Here is a 27,995-nt window from a genome sequence, read left to right on the forward strand (position 1 = left end):
TTTGCTAAAGAAGAGTTAACACCTGATGCTGAGTACAAAGGTTAGTGCGGAAAAGGAGTTGCCATGCTGCTGCTTTCCTCCTTGCCCATGTAAACGCCAGTGCTGCAATCTACACAAGCGCTTTTAGAGGAAGGCTGAATTCCCCAAAGGTAAGAGAATCTCTTATGCATTTATGAAATGATTTCAATCCTTATTAATGTTGTACTAGTGTGAAACATAACGTACACGTTTTACTAAAAGCCATCTTCGATCCCTTTATCTTATAATACACGTCACACGTATTTCTTCTAGATGTGTGATACCCTTCACCACCACTTTTCCCTTTTAAGACAGTGTAATAAACCAAGGCATTGTCTTTCGGAAGGATATGTAAACATATCACAGTGCTAGGCCTAAAGTGGCACATAAATAAAATAGTCTCATTAGGCATGGGATGCCAATGAATATCGCAAATTTATGGTCACAAAATAAAGACTCACATACCTAGATCACTTTAACAAACAAAATAAGACATTTGTTACAAAGGCTCTGAAGCAAGTGGAAATGGAACGTTCATCTCAATGCTGTCAAACTAAATTCTCCATAGACTGCACCCTCCCCCATTAAACTAGTCCAGGCCTAGTGCTACATCCTTTACGTACGTACACTAATGTGTAGTCCCAATGAAATGGATAGATCCAGTGAAGGTTCACAGTGATCACTGGGAGGGGAGCTCTAACTAGTACTTTTCCATGTGTCTATATCTGTGTGACTTATTGGCTATAGCTTTCTTTAGAGGGAGCTTTTTGGTTGCTTTTCCACCAGTCGCCGTACATATGCTTTTAAGTGAACATATATATATGATATTGTTTGCTCATCCTAATTGACCCAACATGCAATGGGTTAGTGAGACATAAACATGATAATTAAATATAATATATAAATAGATGTACATGTGAATGAATAATATGTAGACCATTTTTGATGCCCTAATCACAACCCACTTATAAGTCTCCTGAAGTACCTATCAGAGGGCTGTAATATAACCTTCCACCTTGTCTATGTCCTCTCAGTCATTTTGTAGGGCCAGAGTAGGAGTCATCCATGAAAGGAATCATTTCTTATTTTCATCTGAGGCAGAGGCCACACATTGTGGAAAGCAGCAGAATACTGCTGTGGAAACAAGACAGTAAAACACAATGCCGAAAGTCTGTGGCTGGCCACAAGCACGCAAGGTCTTAACAAGCAAAAGATCAGGATGGGAATATCAGGTTCATAGGTCAGAGACAGGCCAGGGTCATTCTTAAAAAGTACAAAACTCGCCAGTCAAGATCTAATCCTTCAAACCACAGGTAATGCTCATACAATATGGTATAAATCACAAATAAATCAGTATAAAGGTAAGGAATATGACATAGGTTGATATGCATATGTGTACAATAACTTGGCATTACTAACAATGAAGGCATTCACCCAGACACATTTATAATGTAAAACAAATAAATAAAAATACCAATCAAGCTTTGGAACTCATTAGTATAATCAGCTCCAGACATGCCTGACATTTATTTTGCAGTAATTTCAAGAATGGAATATTCCTTGTTTTGCCAGATTGAACTGGTCACCCAAAGAGTCAGTAAAATCACGGCCACAAAATAACACGGCATATACGATCCAGTCTCCCATTGAAATCAATGGGAGCTTTTACGGCGCTCAAAATCTCACACGCCGTATACGTGCCAGGTCACACGGCACGTTACTCCGTGTGAATGGACCCAAAGACTGTGTTTTCAACCAGTGATATCTCTGGAAATAATACAGGTAGAAACTTGATGTTGATGTCAGAAAAGCTAAGAATTTGTCAGGAGAATCACTGTTCTATTTTTTTTTTTTAAACAAAAAAAATTCTCAAGATATAACTGTAAGTCCAGTTGCAAGCAGTGTACAGATCTGAACTAGTAATAAAGTGAAATAACGTGGATTGCAGTGCAGGATTTCACAGAAAGGAGCCAAAATTTGTTAATAAAGTATGATATAATATGATATGATATAATATTTAGCTACACTACACTACTCCCTTTAAATAAATTAAATGGTATTGTATATAGGCATATACACCCATACCCAATGTATATACGACTTCTTCAGTCTCAAAAAGCTCTTTACCAGCCTCCTTATACAAGGAAACAAAGAATCTGACAAACACTCTATAGTACAACTATACAGTACAATGAACTTTTTGAATACACATAAAACTGAGCATCAATAAACACATTTTCGAATCTTGCATCAATTTGCATGGCACCACGTTTTTCTTCTAAAGCAACATTACAACATCTTACTACATTGTAACAAGCTAGGACTTTAGCAAAACAAAACGGTGCAAAGAAGAATGGATGTCTGAAGGTAAATTTGTCAGGGCCAGCACATGGATAAATCAGCTTATTGGCCAGACAGCTGCTTTTTCAAATGTCTTGTGACTCCATTAGTCCATTAGAAAGCCTCAGAGATTACCTGGCCCACTTAGCCAATTTCAGTCCACCAATTTTTAACAAATATTGCACGGTGACAATTGTCATTGACAGGATAACGACAATGCATATTAAAGTGGATATCCAGCTTCCAAAGATTATCTGAAAATGCATTCACAGCAGTGTTAAACACTCAATGTTCCCCTGTGCACCCTTTGCTTGGCTTTATTTTACTTGCTGTTCCTTTTATCACTGTTTTTTACATGCCGTGAATATGCGGACAAAGTACATTTCCCATGAGTCATCTGCCTGCTCTCACTCTCTGTGTACCCCTTCCTTCTCCACTCTTACATACAATGATGCATCACAGTATCACGTGATCTCAGATGTAGGAGTGATTTATTAGCTGTGATTTTATTGCATGTGAGAATGGGGAAGAGAGAAAGTACACAGAAGGTGAGAGCAAGGAGAGGAATCACGGTAAATGTAGTTTGTTCACAGATTCGATGCATGTAAATAGCAGTGATATAAGGAGCCTCAAGTAACAAAGTCAAGGGGAGTATTTAGCACTGGTGTAGATGTATTTTCAGATAATTTTTGGAAGCTAGATAACCCTTTAACTGTAGCAGAATAACAGACAAACACAGCCCTTGAGGGCTCAGGAGACTTGAGTAAAATAATACTAAAAGTAAAATAACAGTTATACTAACAGCTCTTGGGCATCTGGCAAGGTTCCATCATTATTTTCAGGCCTCTTGTGAGGTCACACGCATCACAAGACAAATGGGGTCATAACAGTGGCATAATCAAAAGCCTCAGCAGTGACGCTTGAGGTATGTGAAGTCACATGAGGCCCTAAGAGGCTGTGAGGTAAATGCAGGATGCCACCGAATGCCCAGGAGAGGTGAGGTAATATGAATATACACTCACCGGCCACTTTATTAGGTACACCTGTCCAACTGCTCGTTAACACTTAATTTCTAATCAGCCAATCACATGGCGGCAACTCAGTGCATTTAGGCATGTAGACATGGTCAAGACAATCTCCTGCAGTTCAAACCGAGCATCAGTATGGGGAAGAAAGGTGATTTGAGTGCCTTTGAACGTGGCATGGTTGTTGGTGCCAGAAGGGCTGGTCTGAGTATTTCAGAAACGGCTGATCTACTGGGATTTTCACGCACAACCATCTCTAGGGTTTAAAGAGAATGGTCCGAAAAAGAAAAAACATCCAGTGAGCGGCAGTTCTGTGGGCGGAAATGCGTTGTTGATGCCAGAGGTCAGAGGAGAATGGCCAGACTGGTTCGAGCTGATAGAAAGGCAACAGTGACTCAAATAGCCACCCGTTACAACCAAGGTAGCCAGAAGAGCATCTCTGAACGCACAGTACATCGAACTTTGAGGCAGATGGGCTACAGCAGCAGAAGACCACACCGGGTGCCACTCCTTTCAGCTAAGAACAGGAAACTGAGGCTACAATTTGCACAAGCTCATCGAAATTGGACAATTGAAGATTGGAAAAACGTTGCCTGGTCTGATGAGTCTCGATTTCTGCTGCGACACTCGGATGGTAGGGTCAGAATTTGGCGTCAACAACATGAAAGCATGGATCCATCCTGCCTTGTATCAACGGTTCAGGCTGGTGGTGGTGGTGTCATGGTGTGGGGAATATTTTCTTGGCACTCTTTGGGCCCCTTGGTACCAATTGAGCATCGTTGCAACGCCAAAGCCTACCTGAGTATTGTTGCTGACCATGTCCATCCCTTTATGACCACAATGTACCCAACATCTGATGGCTACTTTCAGCAGGATAATGCGCCATGTCATAAAGCTGGAATCATGTCAGACTGGTTTCTTGAACATGACAATGAGTTCACTGTACTCCAATGGCCTCCACAGTCACCAGATCTCAATCCAATAGAGCATCTTTGGGATGTGGTGGAACGGGAGATTCGCATCATGGATGTGCAGCCGACAAATCTGCGGCAACTGTGTGATGCCATCATGTCAATATGGACCAAAATCTCTGAGGAATGCTTCCAGCACCTTGTTGAATCTATGCCACGAAGAATTGAGGCAGTTCTGAAGGCAAAAGGGGGTCCAACCCGTTACTAGCATGGTGTACCTAATAAAGTGGCCGGTGAGTGTAAGTGTATTATAGGGTTGAGCTGATCTTGAGATTTCTGATCATTTTCCATTCGAACCCGATCGCAATTCCGATCCTAATGTAAGTCAATGGGATTTTTTTTAATGATCAAAGATCGGATTATAAAAACGATCCTATTCACTACACAGCATGGAGACCAAAAATTGAACGCTTTAATTTTTGGACTCCACGCTGTGTAGTGATTAAAAAAAAAATCCACCGGCTACCTAATCCACCTTGGTGTCCGCTTACCTGCACAGATCCGCTGCCGCTCCCTGTTCTTCTCGCTCCTCTTCTCTCTCATTCACATGCCTTCAGAGCGCCGTGCGCACCCTGCCTCCCTAGGCTACTGTTAGAGATGCTGGCCATAGGTGGGGCTTGTTGTGGCTTAGGAGAGTGTGGGTTGGTACAGGGCGGGGAGACGTGAGTGCCAGTAGCGTAACTAAGAATGGCGGGGCCCCTTGGCGAACTTTTGACATACCCCCCCCCCCCCAACCGACCCCCTCCTCCGCATTTCTGTGGCCACTGCACACAGTATTATGTCCCTTAGTGGCCCCTGCACTCAGTATTATGCTCCACTGTGGACACCCATAAACAATTATTATACTCTGGGGTCTTTTCAGACCCCAGAGTATAATAATCGGAGACCCAGGGGGAATAAAACATCAAAAAACCACTGTTACTTAGCTGTCCCCTGTTCCGCTGCAGTCCTCCGCTATCGTCCTTCTTCAATTACGTCAAACATCACATGACCCGGGACGTAGGCCGGGTTCATGTGACGTCAGAGACGTCAGACAACTAGGCCTGAAGCCTGCCCTGAACGTGGAGAGGTAAGTAACAGTGATTTTTATGTTTCTTACCTCTCTCCTGCCTCCGATCATTATACTCGGGGGTCTGCAAAGACCCCCGAGTATAATAATAGTCTTTGTGGGGCCCGCGGTGTCACTTACCGATCCCGGCCCAGCCAGGATCGGTAAGTAAATAGGGCCCGTTACTGGCTGGAGTTACGGCCTATTAAGAAAAAAGAAAAAAAAAAAAGCAGCAGTAGCGGCTGCCACAGGGCCTGGGACATTAGGGGGCTTCTCCCAGCATTTCTAACACTAGCCTAGGGAGGCAGGGGCGCGCACAGCGCTCTGAAGACATGTGAATGAGAGAGAAGAGGAGCAAAAAGAACGGGGAGCGGCAGCAGCAGTGAATCTGTTCAGGTAACTTGAGCGATCGGGATCAGAATTCCGTTCCCGATTTTTTTTTTTAGGTGGGATCAGAACCCGATCGCGAAATTTACTCGATCGCTGATCGGGATCCGATCTTTTCCCATCCCGATTTCTCAACCCTAGTGTTGTATTATACTCTGGAAGCATTATACTGTGTGTAACCACTGTGCAGCATTATATTGTGTGTAGCCACTGTGAAGCATTATACTGTACAAGGCTGCTGTGGAGCAAAGTATTGTGTGGAGACAGTGTTGGTTCTTCACAGATTCACTACATGTAAATAACAGTGATACAAGCAAAGCAAGTAAAATAAAGCCAAGAAAAGGGCACTGCTGTAGATGTATTTTCAGCTAATTTTTGGAAGCTGGATAACCCCTTTATTGAATATGGGACTGGATTGTAAAAATGCACTTCAACTTGTTCTTTTCAGGAAAGAAAGATGAAAACAATTCTTCTTATAATTTGCATGGGAAGCCTCTACAAACAGATTCAATGCCAAGATTCACAGGTAAGCCCTACAGAGACAGTTATCCTTTGATAGGTAGATGACCAATAAAGTAAACCTATTACACACATTAAATTTAATGGAAAAATCAGAATCTCCTCTTCTAATCTAATATTTTATAAAGGTCATAACAATTTAAGATCTCTCCACATCAATGATTTCATTGACAGGTGGGGCCCAAAGTAAAATTTGCAAAATGAAGTGTAGTAGGGTAAAGACTAAATTAACAATCCTTTATCTGACAGATATTGGTCCTCCTTCATTCAGTAAGAATTTTATGTGTTTCTTAAAAACCCATAAATACCCCACAGCTACCAGAGATGGGGTCCCAACTAGAGGACTGCCTCTTCTACAGTTATAGCCGTAAGTGTTGGCAGCCCTCAAATTATTCCAGAAAATGAAGTATTTCTCATAGAAAATTATTGCAGTTACACGTTTGTTATACACATGCTTATTTCCTTTGTGTGTATTCGAACACAAAAAATACAAAGAAAAAGGGAAAATGGCCACAAAACTCCAAAAATCACACCTGAAACCAGATAAGAAGGAGAGAGAATGACTTGATCTTTGTATTGTGTGTCTGTGTGCCACACTAAGCACAAGAACAGAACAAGGAGAAAAGAGGACTGAGGACCTCAGGATGTCTGAGGACTTGAGAACAAAAATGTGAAAATTGTGAAAAATATCAACAATCTGAAGGTTACAAGTCCATGTCCAGAGATCTTGATGTTCCTTTGTCCACAGTGTGCAACATAGTCAAGAAGTTTACAACCCATGGCACTGTAGCTAATCTCCCTGGATGTGGACCAAAGAGAAAAATTAATGAAAGGTTGCAATGCAGGATGGTCCGGATGGTGGATAAGCAGTCCAATTCAAGTTCCAAAGAAATTCAAGCTGTCCTTTAGGCTCAGGGTGCATCAGTGTCAGAGCAAACTATCTGTCAAAACTTGAATGAAATGAAACGCTATGGCAGGAGACTCAGTGGGACATAAAAAAGCTAGACTGCAGTTTGCCAAAATGTACGTGAGTAAGCAAAAATCCTTCTTGGAAAACGTTTTGTGAACAGATGAGACTAAGAGAGAGTTTTTTGGTAAAGCACATTATTCTACTGCTTACCGACAATGGAATGAGGTCCATAAAGGTAGAACACAGTACCAATAGGCAACTATGGTGGAGGTTCAAAGGTGTTTGGGGATTGGTTTGCTGCCTCTGGCACTGAGTGCATTAACTGCAAGGCATCATGAAATCTGAAGATTACCAAAGGATTTTGGGTCTCAATGTAGGGCCCAGTGTCAGAAAGCTGGGTTTGTGTCATAGGTCTTGGGTCTTCCAACAGGAAAATGACCCCAAACATACTTCAGAAAGCACCTAGAAATTAATGGAAACAAAGCCCTGGAGAGCTCTGAAGTGGCCAGCAATGAGTCCAGCTCTACATCCCATTGAACACCCCTGGAGAGAACTTAAAATTTGTGTTGGAAGAAGGCACCCCTCAAATAAGGGAGACATGGAGCAGCTTGCACAAGAACAGTAATCCAAAATTTCAGTTGAGAGGTGTAAGAAGCTTGTTGATGGTTCTAGGAAGAGATTGATTTCAGTTTTTTTTTTTTTTGTTTTTTTTTTTACAAAGGGTGTGCAACTACAGTATATATTAAGTTTGGGGTGCTGATAATTTTGACTGGCCTATTTGTGGAACTTTGCATGAAATAATATCATTTTTGGCTTTTTATTCTCAGTTATTTGTGTTCCAATACACACAAAGGAAATAGTAGTAGAAAAATATTCCAGTCCGCACTCCTGAGATTCACTTAAAAATTAGTCTTTAATTGTCCATATAAAAATGGGTAAATCCAATGTAAAAATTATATGTGACAGTGATAAACACAAAAGTGCATTTAAAAACCCAAGAACTGGCTGACGCGTTTCTGGGTATGCTGTACCCCTTAGTCATAGCCTAATACTACACTGGTATCCTAGGTTTTAAATACCCTTCACACTTGCAAGAAAACACCTGAACTGAATAACTTTGTTGTTGCCTGCTATCTCAATATCGTATAGTACAACGTACAAATCGGACTAATAATCTATCAACATCCAATAGTATTAAACATCTTAATCATTAAACTTTGAACAGTACATTATTATAACACATACCTTTACAATATTTCAAAAAACCGGAACTTTATAGACTCACAAGAGTGCCGTAGTTCTGTAACCCTCTACTAGGATGTAACCAAACCTTCTTTTTCTGAATGAGATAGTCACGTGACCTAAAACCACCAATGAACAGCACCCGCCGCTCATAGGCTGTCTGAATCACGTGACCAGCATTAACCAATGAAAAAGTCCTGCCTATATGCAAGTTAAATAAACGATCCTACCGTGTCTGACGAATCCTAAACAGGAAACCTACAGCATGTCAGTATGGTAGATTGTTGATATAGTATATAGTGGAAAGGTTTAATAAATGTACATAAGATCCGATCTTAAATTGAGCCCATATGGACTCCGACTATTAAATTTGAAAATATAAAACGCTTCTCTTTCCAAGAGGAGTTTTCTACAATTACCCCCCCTTGCTGGTTCTTTGATTTCCTCTAATGCAAAAAAACGCAGCGACTCAAGCTGACCCTTGTGTACAGACGCAAAGTGTTGTGCTGCTCCCGATATGTTTTCCGTGCCAACTTTAGTACAATCCCTTAGATGTTCTGATATGCGAATTTTTAGTTTGCGTGTAGTACATCCAAAACAGATCGGAACAGCAGATACAACACGCGCTCGAGATTCCAAAGTTAGCTGCAGTCCATGAAGATAGTTTTGAATCTAGCTCTGTAAAGGACATTTCATCTGTGGTTAATTTGTCAGACAAAACACTTACTAAGGGACAAATAGCGGTATTAAGTAAGGGGTTAAATTTTGCACCTACTAAACATTTCAATACATTTCGCACATTATTGGACACCAACAGGTTCATTCGAACATTAACGGTTAAGAAACATTTTTATTATGAGAGAAACATCTCCTGTAACATTAGTAGTAAAGAAATAAATGCAGTCTTGCCCTCCACTTTTTCATTACCTTTGAATAACACAGTTAGGGAACACACGATTACACAAAATCTAATCGATGCGGATTATTATCGTGAGAATGCCATTAAGACCATTGATTCTTTCCCTGTAACCAGAACAAATGCTGATTTCTACCCCATTAATTCCAGGGGTTGCAATTATATATTATACCAACAGAAAGTTGAAGAAGAGTTAATTAGATTAGAAAAAGAATGCAATTTTAAAAAAATCAAGCACAATCTAAACAATAAAGAATTCAAGGCATTACAAGAACTTAAGAGAGATAAAAACTTAGTCATCAAAAAGGCGGACAAAGGGGGCAAAATCGCAGTGCTTAATAGAACGGACTATGTGAACGGCTGTTTAAAAATTATTCAGGATGAAAAAATATACAAACTCCTTACCTTCAATCCCACCAATAAATTTAATGAAGAACTCAAGACCTTAATCCAGGAAGGGGAATCGCTAGGTATCTTTGATAAAAGAGAGAGTGAATATCTTTATATTAGCAAACCCCAAATTCCGATCCTATATGGCCTTCCTAAACTCCACAAAAACCTAAATCCACCACCTTTGCGCCCTATTATCTCCAGTCGCAATTCTATCTTTGAAAGGATTTCTAGTTGGCTTGATTCCATTCTCCAGCCTTTAGTTAAAAGAACAGGAGGCTATATAAAGGACAGCAAGGAAATTCTTAAATGTTTTTCTAATTTTCCCTGGAGACATGATTTTAGTTGGTTATCATGCGATATTTGCGCATTGTACCCCAGTATACCACATCAGGAAGCGTTGGAGACTCTTGGCTTCCACTTATATAAATACAGCACCTTCACCGCACCCGTGTGTGAATATATCATTTCGGTAGCTTCTTTTTTGTTAAGTCACAATTATTTTTTATTTGAATATAAGTTTTATTTGCAAATTTGTGGGGCACCTATGGGTGCCCCATTTTCACCTTCTTTATCTAATTTAGTGCTAGCTCATTGGGAAGAGGTATCTATTTTTAATTTGTCTAATCCGTTTTCTTCATTTCTGTTCTGGTATGGGCGCTACATTGACTATATCCTTATCGTCTGGATGGGTGATGTAGCGCCCATACCAGAATTTATTTCTTACTTAAATAATAATTATTTGGGTTTAGAATTTACGTTTATTCATGATTTACACAGCATTTGCTTTTTAGATGTCAAACTCACGGGTGTGGTGAAGGATAATGCAGTGAGTACAACACTTTATAGAAAGCCCTCTTCGGGAAATACCATTCTAAGAGGTAATAGCTGCCATCCTAATCATACTCTCAATAGTATTCCAGTTGGTGAATTAATCAGATGCAAACGAGCATGCAGTGGAGAAGTAACATATAAAGAACTAAGCTTGGAAACGATCAATAGACTAAAAGACAGAAGTTATTCAGACAGAATACTTAATGAAGCAGTAAAAAAAGTTGATCTAAAGGAAAGAATTTATTTATTAGATGACAACAAAAAAGATATACAGGACAAATTAGAGGACAAAAGAATTGTATTTTCCACTCCATATAGCTTGGAATACAATAAAATTGTTAACATAATAAAAAAGAATTTACCCATATTACAAACTGATCCAATTACTAACAAAATATTGGATGGAGGAATACGCTGTGTAGCTAAAAGATGTAGAACTCTAGGTGATGATCTGTCCCCTAGCTACTTACCTGCCGAAGTAGAGGTTAGTTCACATCGCATAGGATTTAGGGGCTGCGGTTTTCCAAAATGTATTGTCTGCAAATACGCTATATTTTCCAACGAATTCAATAGCCTTGCATCTAATTTTACTGTTAAGTTAAGAGCACATCTTAACTGTCAAAGTTTTAATGTAGTTTATTGCATTAGATGTATTATATGCGATAAAGATTATATTGGATGTACTACACGCAAACTAAAAATTCGCATATCAGAACATCTAAGGGATTGTACTAAAGTTGGCACGGAAAACATATCGGGAGCAGCACAACACTTTGCGTCTGTACACAAGGGTCAGCTTGAGTCGCTGCGTTTTTTTGCATTAGAGGAAATCAAAGAACCAGCAAGGGGGGGTAATTGTAGAAAACTCCTCTTGGAAAGAGAAGCGTTTTATATTTTCAAATTTAATAGTCGGAGTCCATATGGGCTCAATTTAAGATCGGATCTTATGTACATTTATTAAACCTTTCCACTATATACTATATCAACAATCTACCATACTGACATGCTGTAGGTTTCCTGTTTAGGATTCGTCAGACACGGTAGGATCGTTTATTTAACTTGCATATAGGCAGGACTTTTTCATTGGTTAATGCTGGTCACGTGATTCAGACAGCCTATGAGCGGCGGGTGCTGTTCATTGGTGGTTTTAGGTCACGTGACTATCTCATTCAGAAAAAGAAGGTTTGGTTACATCCTAGTAGAGGGTTACAGAACTACGGCACTCTTGTGAGTCTATAAAGTTCCGGTTTTTTGAAATATTGTAAAGGTATGTGTTATAATAATGTACTGTTCAAAGTTTAATGATTAAGATGTTTAATACTATTGGATGTTGATAGATTATTAGTCCGATTTGTACGTTGTACTATACGATATTGAGATAGCAGGCAACAACAAAGTTATTCAGTTCAGGTGTTTTCTTGCAAGTGTGAAGGGTATTTAAAACCTAGGATACCAGTGTAGTATTAGGCTATGACTAAGGGGTACAGCATACCCAGAAACGCGTCAGCCAGTTCTTGGGTTTTTAAATGCACTTTTGTGTTTATCACTGTCACATATAATTTTTACATTGGATTTACCCATTTTTATATGGACAATTAAAGACTAATTTTTAAGTGAATCTCAGGAGTGCGGACTGGAATATTTTTCTACTACTCGACCTTTTGTCTTTCCTTGGAGTCCGGGATTATTCAGCCGTGCACCCTGAAGATTGGTGAGCCTATGTTTTAAACTTTTTCTTTTTGCTTCACACACAAAGGAAATAACCATGTGTATAATACAATAAGTCTAATTGCAACAATTTTATGGGAGAAATACTTCATTATCTGGAAAAATTTCAGGGATGCCAACACTTACAGCCATAACTGAATATGTAATGATATGGTTATCTAAAAGAAAACAACAGTTTTGTTTTCATTTGCTGTTGCTTAGGTGAAATAGAGATTCTTTAAAATGTAGACAAAGTCAATACTTCTCATTTCGTGTTTTAGGGCTAGTTCACACGGGGACATGGACGCTGATTTTGACAGCAGATTTTGCGGCCAAATCAGCGTCCATACAATGTCCACACTATGTGAACTGCTCCCGCCGCGACCATTGCGGTCGCGGCTTTCACCTCCGCTGTCGGCTCAAATGAATGAGCCGACATGGAGGGCGCTGCGGCTGGGCGGAAGCCGCGGCTCATCGCGAGCGGCTTCCGCCCAAAAGATAGGTCATGTCGCTTCTTTTTCTGCTAGCTCGCTAGCAGAAAAAAAAAAGCGAGCAGTTCACATAGGGATACATTGTATGGACGCTGATTTGGCCGCGAAATCCGCTGTCAAAATCAGCGTCCATGTCCCCGTGTGAACTAGCCCTTAAGTAACTTTGCAAAACTCATAGACAATAGTATTTGGGTATAATGTAATGTGCATGCTATTTATTAACTAGGTACCTGCTGTTTGATGAATAGAGTGCTGCAATCCCAGGAAGTACCTTGAGGATCTTACTACCTCCAACTTTCTGTGTGAAGATAGTCCATCTTGTTTAACCCCTTCCCGACATTCGCCGTAATAGTACGGCGCTGCTGGGAAGGGCTTCCCGCAAACCGCCGTACTATTACTGCGGATGCATGGTGCGCACACAGAAACTGTGTGCGCACCATGCACAGCGGGTGTCAGCCGTAATACACGGCTGACAATGCCCCGTAACACCCGCGGTCGGAACCGGGTCCGATCGCGGGTGTTAACCCCTGAGATGCCGGTGATCAACATGACCACCGGCACCTCCGGGGTTACAGTGTCATATGGTGCCCCCGCGCCGGTTTCGGGGGGTGCCGGTGTTCGTAGGGGGCAGCCCGGGGTCTGATCAGTGACCCCGGGTCTGCCCCTTCACTTACCCCGTCCTCGCGCCTGGCCGATCCTGCCGTAAATGAAGCTCTCAGCCTGTGCGTCTACACAGGCTGACAGCTTCCTATACAATGCAATACACGTGTAACACGTGTATTGCAACGTATCTCTATTGAAGCAGTGATCAGCCGATCACTGCTTCAATCCCCCATGGGAACAGAAAAAAAAAGTTTGAAAAAAGTAAAAATAAAAAAGTTTAAATAAGTTTAAAATAAATTATAAATAAATAAAGCCCCAAAAATCCCTTTTTCCCCATATAAAATGTTTTATTATGTAAAATAAAGAAAAATAGAAAAAAACATTACATATTTGGTATCGCCGCGTCCGTAATAACCTGAACAATAAAATTAAAACATTATTTAACCCGAACGGCGAATGTCGTAAAAAAAAAAAAAACGTAGAAAACCGCACAAAATAATGATTATTCACCACCTTTCCCTTACAAAATGTTCAATAAAAAGTAATCAAATAGTCAGATGAAAACCAAAATGGTACCAATAAAAAGAAGAGGTCTTCCCGCAAAAAATAAGCCCTCAACCAGCTCTGTCTAGCGAAAAATAAAAACGTTATGCCTTTCAGAAGATGACGATGCAAAAACAATAGATTTTTTTCCCTGAATTGAATTCTATTCTGCACAAATAGCAACGCATTAAAAAATCATATAAATGAGGTATCGCCGTAACCGTACCGACCCACAGAATAAAGGTAACATGTTACTTATGCTGTACGCTGCACGGGAAAAAAAAAAAAAATGCTAAAAAGCAATGCCAGAATTGATGTTTCCTTTTACATCCCACCCAGAAAGAGTTAATAAAATGTAGTCAATAAGTTACAGGCCCCAAAATGGTGGCATTGAAAAGTACATCTAATACCGCAAACACCAAGCCCTCATATGGCCACATTGCCAGAAAATAAAAATAAAAATCTATCTTGTACAATGTGAAGACAAAAACCCCAAAAGTCGCCAAATCATTAGGACATAAGTTGGGTGCGACTAGAAGGAAATGTGTAAGCTGTGCGAGCGGTTTCAGGGGACCCCCCATATTTAGAGCTTATGAGAGAGAAGACACCAGCGCTGATCCCCCAGAATGTCCCTCTTCCCCGTCCGTGTCATAGGACCTAGTGGGAAAATAGAATGGGATTTGGTGTGCCCAATTTACTCCGCACAGCTTACACATTCACTTCGGGGTTACTAATGCTCACTACATCACTTGATGAATTCTTTGAGGGGTGCGGTTTTCAAAATGGGGTCACTTTCTAGAGGTTTCCACTGTTTTGACTCCTCAAGGGCTTTGTAAATGCGACATGGTTCCTGAAACTGATCACAGCCAGATCTGCCCTCTAAAAGCTCTTTGGCGCGCCTTCCCTCCTGCGTCTCGCTGTGCGTCCATATATTAGTTTACACCCACAAGTGGGGTACTATGGTAGTCGGGAGAACTTGCCTAACAAATTGTGGGATGTGTTTTCTCCTTTAACCCCTTGTGAATGTGCAAATTCTAGGGCTAAATGAAAATATTAGTAAAATAAATTCAAATTTGAAAATTTCACCTCCATTTTGTATTAATTCCTGTTAAGCACTTATATGGTTAAATTACTAGGTATATGTTGTTTTGGCTTATTTAAGGGGTGCAGTTTTGAAAATGGGGTGATTTATGGGGGGCTTTAATACAAGGGTCTTTCAAAACCCCTTCATAACTGGATTAGGCCCTTTAAAAAATGGGTTTTGGAAATTTCTTGAAAATTTTGAATATTGTTGTTTCACTTGTAAATCTTATAATGTCCGTAAAGTTTGATGCCGACATAAAGCAGAGATCTGGGACATGAGATTTATGATATAATTTTGGCGGTCTGACTATCTGTATGCAATGCACATCATTTCAAACTTTATAAAATGCATATTTTTCAAAATTTCCACCAAATTTCCAATTTTTTCATAATTAAACACAAAACATATCAACCAAAATTTACCACTAACATGAAGTACAATGTGTTACGAAAAAACAATCTTAAAATCACTTTGGTAAGTTAAAGCGTTCCAAAGTTATTGCCACATAAAGTGACACATGTCAGTTTTGAAAAATCGAGCTTGGTCAGGAAGTCAAAAAGTGCCATCGGCGGGAAGGGGTTAAAAATAAGTTAAAATGCAACTGGACTGCAAGTCACATGTCCTTGTTTTCCTTTGCAAGTGTCACAAAATAGTGGTTCTGGGCCTTGATAAATATGCTGTTCAGTCTAAGCTGTCCAGAAAACATGCACAATATTAATAATAATATATCCATATTATCAGGGTCTGGGGTTGCTAGTTGGGGTGGCATAGACACACAAGTTCCAGCTTCTTTTAGTCCAAAACAAAGGTAGAGTTTATTTTCACTCAAAAAGGTAGTGCAGCAACAAAAGGAAACAATACAAAAATAAATCCCTGCCCGGCTAGGCTCTAACTAAACATAGAATAGGTTACCTCACCTAGAATAACAGAAATCCAAAAGCCAGTTGAGTCATTCAGGACACAGCTCCAAAAATATGACCTCTCTGTTTGCTCTCCAGCCAAGCTCTGCCACAGTATTGCTGCTGGAGATGGCTTCTTAAGCCTCCTTGACGAGGAGACTCTCTGCAGCTGAGTCGCTGCCGGAACATCCCCAAAGTGTGGACTGAAGGGTGGTGGAATGACAGGTCACACTACCAATCCTACCTGTCATTCTTAAAAATCCAGCCCAGTACTGAGCATTTACTAAAATGCTCAGCAGACGAAAGTTGTCTGCTGAGAACAAACATTCCTGGAGTTTTCTCATCTCACCCACCTGAGTAGTCTGGGTGAGATGTACACCCCCTCCATTACCTGACCAGCCATCGGCTTACAATGTTATAAAGGACAGTGTTGAGCTCAAACTTGACTGTTTTAAGCTAGGCCCCATGTATCGAGCCACAGCCAAAAAGCGCTGTGGGAAAAACTGCAGCAGAAAAGCTGAAAGTCCAGAGAAAGTCCGCAGAATTTTCCTCTACAGATTTTCTGCGTCAATTATAGCTATATAAAATCTGCCAGCATTTCTGTAAGTATAATTGACATGTTGCGATTTACAAAAAAAAAAATTAGGCAGATTTTGAAATTGCAGCATTGCTGTGGATATTTTTCTGCAATGTGTGGATTGGATAAGCCAGAATACCTTCCACTATGGAGTGACTTGAAATGATGGCCAAATCGCTCCATTTACATTATGTGGGGCCCTGGCCTTGACAAGGTTTTCCAGGATATTGGAATAATATCAATGACCTAGGCCATCAATGTCTTTTGATCAACTGTTTGAAGAGACTTCACCATTGAGATGAGTGCTGCAGCCTCTTCACCAAGCACAGTGCCAAACATTGCACAGCATCTCTTCCTTGATATTGCAATTTAGCCCCACTCATTTAAACTGAACTAACCTTGCAAACAGGCCACATCATATATCACTGATATCACTGTCAGAACTCAAGTGTGTGCACTGCCTCCTCGAGCAGCTGATCTGCGAGGGTCCTGAGTATCTGCCCTAATGATAGCTCATCAATATTTAACTGCCAGAAAACACCTTTAAGACCATGATTCATTCTTGGTCCATCACAGTTCTCATCTTGTGAACTCCACATATTGACGACACAGTATCTACACAAGAAGTATGCGGCACTGTGGTAAATGTGATACAATAACAGATCTTTGTGCATTCTTAGACTGGTCATACACATTACATAACTGGACAGCTGCATTTTCTGTCTTCGCTATAAACCTGAACACTGAGGTCAGCCGAATAAAAAGACTATTTCACTGAGAATAAAAGAATCAGGCAGATGAAATTCAACATGCACTATCCTTAGTTGCCCTGATATGTACAAAAATTGGCTAATGCATGGCCATCTTATATTCTAAAAGCAATAAAATAACTGTAGCATGTAAATGTGCAGAATATATTTAGGTCTACAACAACCATGTAAATGCATTTATTTTTTGTGAGGGGAAGGATTAATGCTTTCTTCCGTGTAGAGAATGACTTACATATTTCTTGCCTAATTTGTTTCTACAGGAACGTGACTTGTCTGGGACAAATCTCACACAGATCCCTAGAAGTGATGTAACAAACATAACAAAACTGAACTTGAGTCACAACACCATTGCCTTAACTCCAGAAGATGATACAGCCCTAGCGAGTTATCCTAGCTTGATAGAGCTGAATCTCTCCCAGAATAACATTACTGAGCTTATAAACAGTTCCTTCAGAGAACAAGCTAAGCTTGAGGTGTTAATCCTCAGTAATAACTACATTACATCTATAGGAGAACTGGCATTTATTAATCTGAAAAATCTGAAGGTTTTGGACCTTAGCTTCAATGTTATTACTCATCTACCTGCAAACATTCAGATACCGTCACCCCAACTGCAAGCTTTAAACCTGCAAAACAACAGCTTGACTAACCTGGATATTAAAGAGGCCCTAAAGGAACTGAAAACGCCTCTGAACATAACACTTAGTGGGAATCCATGGAACTGTAACTGCGACCTTATCAGTCTGTCCTTGTGGTTAAATAACAGCACAGTTGTTCTCGGTAAGCTACATACTGTAACATCTATAGCATAAAAATCTTTCAGTCAATTGTCAGACACCAAACAGTCAGAAACCAAACAATTTGTATGCAATGCCAATCAAAAAAGAATCATATGCTTATCCTCAAGTCACATCCTTGGTTACATCCACATCACACCATCTGATACAGCTTTGAACGTGAGACTACCATCATTTTATAGACAATTATCTTGGCTCATACATACATCTAATGCATAAATTTGACTAGCAATGATTAGTAATGCAGATTCTTGCCATATAACTGTATTGTTACTGTTTTGCTCCTAGTGGTAAAAAAAAAATCTTTTTCTTCTTGTATACTACACATTACAACCTGTTCTTACATTCCCTAATAGCTCAGTGTGTTATTAGGTTGATTCCCAAGCAGAGAGGTCACTGGTTAAAATCGAGGATCAGCCATGAAGAAGATTCAGCATAGAAACAGCATTATCCAGATCATCGTGATCTCTCGTCCAAAAAATATGCCAAACTGCAACATATGAGTGCCATGACAGTTGGAAGAATAAGTCTGTCCATTGATTCAAAAGCCAAGAGGTGGACACCCAGGCAAAATATGGGTGTCAACAAGTCGGATTATCACAAGGTCTATCAGTTCTGGTACGAAAAAAAACGACACTAGAGGTGGCTTGTAAGCTTCGTAATAGTGAGATCACAGATGTCCATGCAAGCACCATGCGACATGTGTTAAACAAGTCTGCAATTGTTGCCCAATAAAGGTGAAAAAGCCTCAACTTCAAAATCGTCATTAGAAGCATTGGCTCGAGTTTGCAAAAAAGTACAAAAAGTGGACTGTAGAAGATTGAAAACCGGTGATTTAGAGCTATGAGATGAAAGTCAATAGACTGGGCTCTGATAGGTGCACAGCAGTCTGGAAGAATCAAGGTCTTAACAAATTGAGAAATTAAAGGAACTGTCAAATTTGGTGGAAGAAGCCTGATGATATGGGGTTATTCCACAACCAAAGGCTTTGGATACTTGACTAGGATCGATGGTGGTCTCACTGCTGAGCTATATGTGAGTATCCTACTCATCTACAAGACGAGTTACTTCAGACTAAGGGGTCTGAAAAGGATGACTTGAAGCATATGTCAAGATTAGCAATGAAATGATTCAATGACAATGAAATAAAGGTGATGGATTGGCTCCCAAAGTCCACAGATCTCAATCCACTCAAACACGTATGGGTAAAGTTGAAGAAAAAACTGTATTTGTACCCAAGTGAGACCAGCAAGCACCAACACTGGAAATGTGTAGAAGAGATCTGGGATCAGATTTTAGTCAAGACATGCTTGAATCTGATTGAGGGCAAGTCCAGAAGGATTCAGGCAGTGTTAAACCAAAGATGGAGTAACAAAATATTAAAAATTTAAATTTATATTTTTAGGAGCCAAACAGTAACAATGCAGTTACAAGAGAAGAATCTGCTTAACTAATCATATGCTAAATAGTTGAAAGTCAAATTTATGTATAAAATAGCAAGGAAGATTATATTTAGACAGTTTTTGGACCTTAGTGACAAAGAGGGAAGCATAAAGGGGAGGCCAGTTTTTTTTTTGGTTTTTTAAATTAGCGATGGCTAGTTCATGAACTATTAGTATAAAATATATTGATCTTCAAAGTGAACTGGAAAAAATTGTTCATCACCAGTCACATGACACATTCCCTATCAACCTCTTTAGTATGCAGAGCTTATTACAGTATGGCATGTTATACGTTACACTATGCATCTGTTTATGCCACCAGATGTTTTCTCCTTATTCTTATTAAAAGTTAATAGTCCACTACAATATATATCACCAAACTGCTAGACAATAATTCCAAATTATAAGGTTGTCAAAAAAGGTTATTCACTTTGCAAAGTTCAACATGGCGTTGTTAGTTTGTGATAATAGTTCTTATAAAAATTAATAAATATCAGAGATATTAAATCTATCTGATCATATCAACAAAACTATAACTCATTCAAGGAGCCAGTAGTGGCTTTATAATAGGCAAGATCTATGTACCATGTAATATCTAGATCAGGGACTACTCTACTCATTTTCTTCTTCCATGGGTGATGCTGTATAAAGTTCCTACATATTTTCCCAGTCCAATGTTATACTGATATATGTTACCTTTCTTGCAGAAAATGAGAACATCACTTTGTGTGCCACACCACAAAAAATGACAAACTATAAGATAAAAGAAATCAATACAGCACAAGCAGATGTATTAAGTTGTAATGGCACTGGTGACACTTCAGCAATCACAGTATCAATCCCCTCCTATAACAATTTCACATCTCTTGTGACAATGCCCCTTAATGGAACCAACGCTACATCTGCCAAAGGTATGTGCTTTTACATTGTTTTATTTATTTAAAAACAAGTATTGTACTGTACTGTAATTAGGAAATTTGTCTGAAATTTTGACAGTGCAATCTGTCCTGGAGAACTGTTAGAACATATCTGGCGTAAGGTGTTAAGAATAGCATAACTATGAAAACCCTTTAAGTAGACATAGTCATTACGAAAACTTTGCATAACTGTACAGGCGATTAGAAGAAATTTTGTAATATACCTTATAAGATAAAACTGCCTCCATGTCTACAGAAGTCTATGGAAAGGAAGGGGAAGGGAAGAGCAGGAAGTGCAGGAGATAGGAGATAAAAGACAGGTTTCAGCTGGCCACAGCCACATCAAATTTTCATTTGCTAAAACGGAAAATTTTGCCTCATGATAGTCAATTTAAATGAAGTGAACTTCAGTTTGCCAAAAGCAGATCAGTCATGCAAGATATTGGGACAGTATTTGCCTGAATATATTAATGTTTGGTACAATTAGTTGCTTATCGGTGATCATCAGCCAATTTTTACTCATAATTTTTTAAAAACGTGTTGGTTAATGTTGAGGGTGGTCATATGACAATTCATCATTGTTCAGGAAGCTGTATGTATGCCATCTGTAATGGATGTGTATGGCTGACACTGGAACTAAACAGAGCAAACTACAAATAGAGCCTGTAAGGCCTAAAAATTTTTAGATGAAGGTACTCTAATCACACATCCAAGTGCCTTACGTGATTCATTCCTCTCTATGGAGTGTTCTGTACCGTTCTGTACCAATATCATGGAGCATGACCGAATCTGCTCTATAATTATCGCATCGGAGCCCTGTTCGGACGGCACACTTGATTGTGTGCATCAGGCTTTACTCTTTATGTATACAGATTAAGATTATAGCTTATCCTGAAAAAGATAAAAGAAACAACTGGAATGCTATAAAGTAGCAATCCACTTGTTTTATTTTTTTTTTAAAATTTCCCCCCTTCTCCCCTGCCTCGTTTCTACATTGGTGGTTCAGTCTGGTGGTGGTATAAGGATTAAACTTACTAGTGACCTACTTCTGATCTGCTGGAGATCACCGTCTTATTCGCTAGCTTTCACTGTCTTCTTATGGAAATCAGAACAAGGCTCTCATGAATGGATTGATTCAGTCAATAAGACCCTGACCTCTGGCAGCTCTGAGGGTCCATTCACACGGAGGAAAATGGTGAGGAATTTGGTGTGGAATTTCAGCGCTGAAAAAAAGCCTCCCATTGACTTCAATGGGTTCCTTCATCTGCTAACAGAAAAAGGAACCCATTGAAGTCAATGGGAGGCTTTTTTTTCTGCACTAAAATTCCACACCAAATTCCTCAATGTTTATCTCTGTGTGAATGGACCCTTAAGCAGATCACTTGGGGCAGTGAGGGGGCAATATATTAGCTGAATAACACTGCATTCCACTGAACCACCAATGCAGAAATGAGTGGAAAAGAAAACTGCACTGCTGCTTTACATTTCTTTGAAAAATGTTTGTTTGCTTTATATATTAATTCTTCTATTCTACTACGGTTCCAGCATAGACTGATTGTTTTCTGCCTTCTTGACATTAAAAAGCACAAAGATCTGTAAAAGTGTAAGATTCAGAATTCAAACACAAGATTGAGATTTGTCCCTATGGTTAATATGCAGTATGTTTCTGGTTATACGTCTTTTACTGCCTATCTGATAATTATCCAGCAATCTGAGGAATAGTCCACAAAACCTGTTGTACATCTGCATGCCTTCCATTTTGTCGCTTCATATCCTCACTTAGTGTCAACTTGTTTGTCAAGTGAACACAACCTCTGCTTTACATAGCTGCAATAAAGATAAGGAAAAGCAGGGAGCAGTTCACAGGTTTATTGATTCTCCTCTGACACTCCACAAAGGGGAGGGAAAAGAAACCACACAAACCTAGTTGCTTTTCCAGCCAGATAAAAATATTTTGAAAAGGGTAAGAATGGGATAAAAAAAAAAAAAAAAACACAAAACAAGAATTACTGCTCATTTCCCACTTGTTTACCAAGTCCCACTCTTCCTCCGATGTCCTCGGGTCCCGTCCTCCTCCGGCGCTCACGAACTGACATTGATATAAAAAAATGGCCTGGGCGCATACGCAGTAGCATGCGGCTTCTACTATGGCTACTGCGCATGTGCCCAGACCATTTTTTTTTATCAATGTCAGTTCGCGAGCGCCGGAGGAGGACGGGACCCGAGGACATCGGAGAAAGAAGAGGCGTGGATGAAGAAGACGGCGCACCCTGAATGCCCGCCCACCGTGCACGATGCGTAAGTAGATCACATTCTTTTTTAGGGTATTATTTTAAAACGGGGGGTAGTTTAATATAACATTTACGATGCCTGAATAGCCTTTTTAACCCCTTCCCGACATGCGCCGTAATAGTACGGCGCATGTCAGGTCTGTAACTATGGCGACCGCCCGGAAGCCGGGCGGCCTCCATAGCCGCCGGGTGTATACTGCTTTAAGCAGTAGACAACCGGCTCTAATGCCTCCGATCGGTCCCCGGACCAATCGGAGGCATTAACCCCTCTGGCGCCGCGGACAAAGGCGCCATTTTCCCGGCGGCACATGGGCGCCGCCATTTTGCCCGGGATCGCTGGCTCCTGGAGCATGCTCCAGGGTCGACGTCACGTTGCCATGACAGCCGGGAGCCTTTACAAGGCTCCCAGGCTTGTCTGCAAATTCTCTCTTTTGCAGGCTGGTCTATGCAGCCTGCAAAAGAGAGGATGATTTTTTGCAATGCATTAGCATTGTAATGCATTGCATTAGTGATCAGACCCCCTGGGGTTCAACACCCCTAGGGAGTCTAATAAATGCAAAAAAAAAAAAAAAAAGTAAAAAAAAAATATAAAAAAATTATAAAAAGTATTAAAAGTTCAAATCACCCCCCTTTCCCTAGAACACATATAAAAGTAGTTAAAAACTGTGAAACATATACATGTTAGGTATCCCCGCATCCGAAATCGCCCGCTCTACAAATCTATAAAAATATTTTTCCTGTTCGGTAAACGCCGTAGCGGGAAAAATAGTCAAAAGTGCCAAACCGCCATTTTTTCACAGTTTCAAAAATTTGAATAAAAAGTGATCAAAGCAATAACATTTCCCAAAAATGGTAGAACTAAAAAGTACACCCGGCCCCGCAAAAAAAGACGCCCTATGCATCCCCGTACACTTACGTATAAAAAAGTTACAGCCGTCGGAATATGGCGACTTTTAGAAAAAAAATTTAACACAGTTTTGGATTTTTTTTAAGGGGTCAAAACGTAAATAAAACCATATAAATTTGGTATCCCTGGAGCCGTACCGAAACACAGAATATAGGGGACATGTCATTTTGGCTGCACAGTGAACGCCTTAAAACCAAAGCCCGTAAGAAAGTCGCAGAAATGCATTTTTTCTTCAAATCCACCCCATTCTTAAATTTTTTCCTGCTTCCCAGTACATTATATAGAATAATTAATGGTGGCATCATGAAGAAAAATTTGTCCCGCAAAAATTAAGACCTCATATGGCTCTGGGAGCGGAGAAATAAAAAAGTTATGGGGTTTAGAAGGAGGGGCGTCAAAAACGAAAAATGAAAATCAAAAAATGCCATCAGCGGGAAGGTGTTAAAGGCTATTCACGCATATGTGGGGCATGATTTTGTTGATAGAGCCCCTTTAAGATGGGACCAGGAAATAGAGATGTAGAATGCAGCGGCAGTGGGGATTGGTAAGGCGTGTTTTGTTGTTAACCGATTCTGCCCCTTTGCCATAAAAAAATATATAAAATTATTGTTCTTTAAATCCTCTTAAAGCTGAGGCACGTTATGGAAAAGTTGCTTTTTCTGTTGCAGAATTTTTTGCATTTTTTTAAGCCAAACTCAGGAGTGGCTACAAAAACAGTGGGAAATAGAAAGGAAGATAAGAGATAAGATAATCCTTTAATAATGTCACTCTGGGGAAATTCAGAGTGTTACAGCAGCGTAGATAATACAATAATAATACAAAATACAAATACAACACTTATACTTCTCCCTTTTGCTCAACCACATCTGGTTTGGGCTCAAAAAAAAAAAAAAAAAATCACAGCAAAATCTGAAAAAACCCCCCAGCTTTATGGCGATGTTGGGCCTTATCGTAAAGGAGCAATAAAGGTGCCCATAAACCTTCCTACATAGTGTTGGGTGAACCTTGCAAGATTTGTCTAGCGGATATTCGCAAGGGTCAGCCGGCAGTTTAGTTTCAGGTGGAAAATCAGAATTGTTATCATTATACGCTAGGGCAGCGGTTCTCAACCTGTGGGTCGCGACCCCTGTCACAGCCAGCTCCTGCTTTAACGCTGCGGCTTCTGTCATACAACTATATGAGTAAGTGAGACTGCTGAGAGAGCGGCGGGGGAGTGTTGGAAAGTGAGTATAAGAGGTTTTTTTTGTTTTAAACATTACGGTGGAGCATAATGAAGGGGCAGATGAAGGGGGAGATGGCATGACACTGGGGACAGAGATGGAGGGAAATGAAACTGTGGGCAGATGAAGGGGGAGACGGCATGACACTAGGGGCAGAGATGGAGGGACATGAAGCTCTGGGCAGAGATGGGGGAACATGAAACTGGGGAACAGATGGGGACATGAAACTGGGGAAGAGATAGGGGGACATGAAACTGTGGGCAGATAAAGGGGGGTACGGCATGACACTAGGGGCAGAGATGGAGGGACATGAAACTGGGGGCAGAGATGGAGGGGGGGACATGAAACTGGGGGCAGATGAAGGGGTTATATGAAACTGGGGAGAGATGGCGAGGAGACATATAATGTACAGGTGACTGTAGGAGGATTATACTGTGTGGGAGCACATGAAGAATGAATGAGAATGGGTGGAGTCAACATAAAAGTGGGCGGAGCTAAATTTGTCCCATTTTCTAATCTTCAAAAGTTGGGAGGTATGCCTAAAGCCATCAGAAAATACATATTTCCAATGGCTTTAGCCACTCAGAAGCCGCGCTACGGTCTGCAACAACGCTATTCAGCTGGAAAGCACGCCATTATGGACGCACATTCCAAACTGAATTCGGTCACCGCAACATGAGGAACTGTATTGCGGGGTCACGGCATTAGAAAGGTTGAGAACCACTGCTCTAGGGTCTCTTCAAAACTCACGTTATAATAACTGAAGGGATAACGTGCATAAACATAACAGTCATACTCAGCCCCCTTGGCATCAATGAGGCATCTGGTGCAGGTTCTCAAAGTCTTCATAACTGAATGATGTCAGCGGCGCTGGGGGTCATGTTGGGAGTGTTGACATCATGATTTTATTTGGCTTTGTTTGTATTTCCAAGGAATTTCATTCAGATCTCAGATTTATCAATTTTCCTTCTACAGGGAACAGCTGGACATTTCTGGTTGGAGTAGTTGTTGTTGGGATTGTTACCTCATTACTGATATTAATTGCTGTCAAGTTCCCAAGATGGTACAACTTCATCCTCAGCTACAATCATCATCGTCTCAAAGAAGAAGAACCATACATGTTCGAGGAGGAGTTTAATGTAGACTTTAGCATGGGTGCCAATGACAAAAATCAAGAAGATGACACTGTTGTGGTCTTTGAGCAAACACACTCATTTGTGGTTGAAGAAGATGGATTTATAGAGGATAAGTACATAGATGAACGCGATATAACAGACAGTTAAGATTAAACGCAGATTTTCTTTTTCATGAACTATAAATAATGTATAAAGTAAAACCTTTAATACATGATATATAAGTTATCTTACGTCTGGAAACTGTGGAAAGTGAAATAGTACCTGACTGGTGTGCTTCATTTATGATGTCATACATCAGAGTCAAAAATAACAGAGGTTGGTCCTTGTGTAATGAAAATGCACAGTGATGCATCGTTTCCTATAGGATCTCTCATAACCTTTGTTGAAATATTTTAATTTGGCATTGAATCTATTATTACCAGCCGCAGTTTGTAATATACCGCTACTTGAGAATGTACAGAAAGGAGAGATCTGCATACTTGTATATTGTGCACAAGGCTCCTTCTCATATGAGTCGTTACCCCCTACTTGTTCAGAAGTGTGCCATCCAGAAGGAGTGCTTCCTCCAACGCGCGCACGCACGCACGCACTCTCTCTCTCTCTCTCTCTCTAGCAAAATGGTAAGGAGAGTGACAGCATTAAGACAGGACCTATTTTCCAGGCTAACATAAATAATTTTAACAGGATTTCAGCTATGGAAAAATATTTTTACCAATTTTTAGAATGGAAGAATAAGGGTATATTCATACAGAATTACAGAATCTTCCTCAAAATCAGCTCCAAACGCTTTTTGAAATTTGCCTCCCATTCATTTCAATGGCAGATTTATTTGTGACAGCTGATTTTTTTCAATTGAATTTCAATTTGAATTTATCAAATATCATTACAAACTGGAGTAATGTGACATCCATGGAGTGGTGTGGAGTTATATGGCCAAATAATGGCTAAGAAACTGACCCTTAAATAAGCTTGGTGCATGCACAGACCAAAAATTATTACTCTGCCCACGCAAATGCAAGAAAGTTGAGCATGTGTCGCTTTTCAGCTCTGCCCTGCGAGCATAGGACACTGCCGCAGATGAATGGCACTGCCGCATCATCTGCATCAGCACCATTCAAAGGACCAGAAGAGGGTCTGAGCAGGGCAAGGTACTACATCTGTATGTATATATCTATATATATATATCTATATATATATATATATATATATATATATATGATATGAAGTGTATATATTGCATATGTGTATAGATATATACACACACAAAGCCAGCAGAGAGTAAATACTTACTGTGCCAAAATGTAGCCCTCACACAGTAGTCTGGGGATAATGTTACATGAGTGCTCTACCCATTAAAGTAATTCTACCCAACAGAGCCTCCCCACGATGCCTTTATTCTCGTACGTTTTCTTGGATAAGATGGTGGTGGGGGAACGTATACTAAAAATGGCAAATTATTTGTCAGACAGAAGGGCATATTGCCATGAAAAAAGTGTGTGTGCAAGTGTCAACAGATTTACTATAATTTGCACCAGAACAGTGGCATCTACTGTCTATTAGAATGTGGATAAATGCCTATACTAATGATATGGCTAAGTACTCATGGATTGTTGGAGAGATGCAAGGATGGTGCTCTTTGTTGAGTTACTAGAAAACCAGGGGTCCAGAACCGCTTCTACACAAGGGCTTTCAGCTGTCTAGCCACCCCTAAACCATAAAGCTGGAGGGTTATAACTGAAATCTATGCCAGTCCCTAGATGACGTAGGTACTTAAAGTGGTTGTCTACTTTATAAGATTGATGGTCTATCACACGGGTCAGCAACCTTCGGCTCTCCAAATGCTGTGAAACTACAACTCCCAACATGCTCCATTCACTTCCACGGGAGTTCCTAGAACAGCAGAGGAAGAATGCATGCTGGGAGTTCGTAGGTTTACAACTGCCAAAGTTTGCCTACCCCTGGTCTATTATTATGATAGACAATCAATATTAGATTTCTGTGTTGGACCCCC

The 27,995-nt window shown here is 40.2% G+C and overlaps 2 protein-coding genes across 2 annotated transcripts in view; one reads left to right on the plus strand and one right to left on the minus strand.

The window, feature by feature from the left end:
• Window positions 1-27,995, minus strand: part of IFT74 (intraflagellar transport 74) — a 106,993-nt gene that overhangs the window by 47,416 nt on the left and 31,582 nt on the right. The window lies entirely within an intron of this gene.
• On the plus strand, window positions 47-27,981 carry LRRC19 (leucine rich repeat containing 19). Its single transcript, XM_075279652.1, has 5 exons — window positions 47-149; window positions 6,238-6,315; window positions 17,535-18,054; window positions 20,221-20,424; window positions 25,824-27,981. The coding sequence occupies exons 2-5, from the start codon at window positions 6,247-6,249 to the stop codon at window positions 26,129-26,131; spliced, it is 1,101 nt and encodes a 366-aa protein (XP_075135753.1). The 5' UTR covers window positions 47-149; window positions 6,238-6,246; the 3' UTR covers window positions 26,132-27,981.

Source organism: Leptodactylus fuscus, chromosome 1 (assembly GCF_031893055.1).
Source record: "Leptodactylus fuscus isolate aLepFus1 chromosome 1, aLepFus1.hap2, whole genome shotgun sequence".
Taxonomy (NCBI): Eukaryota; Metazoa; Chordata; class Amphibia; order Anura; family Leptodactylidae; genus Leptodactylus; species Leptodactylus fuscus.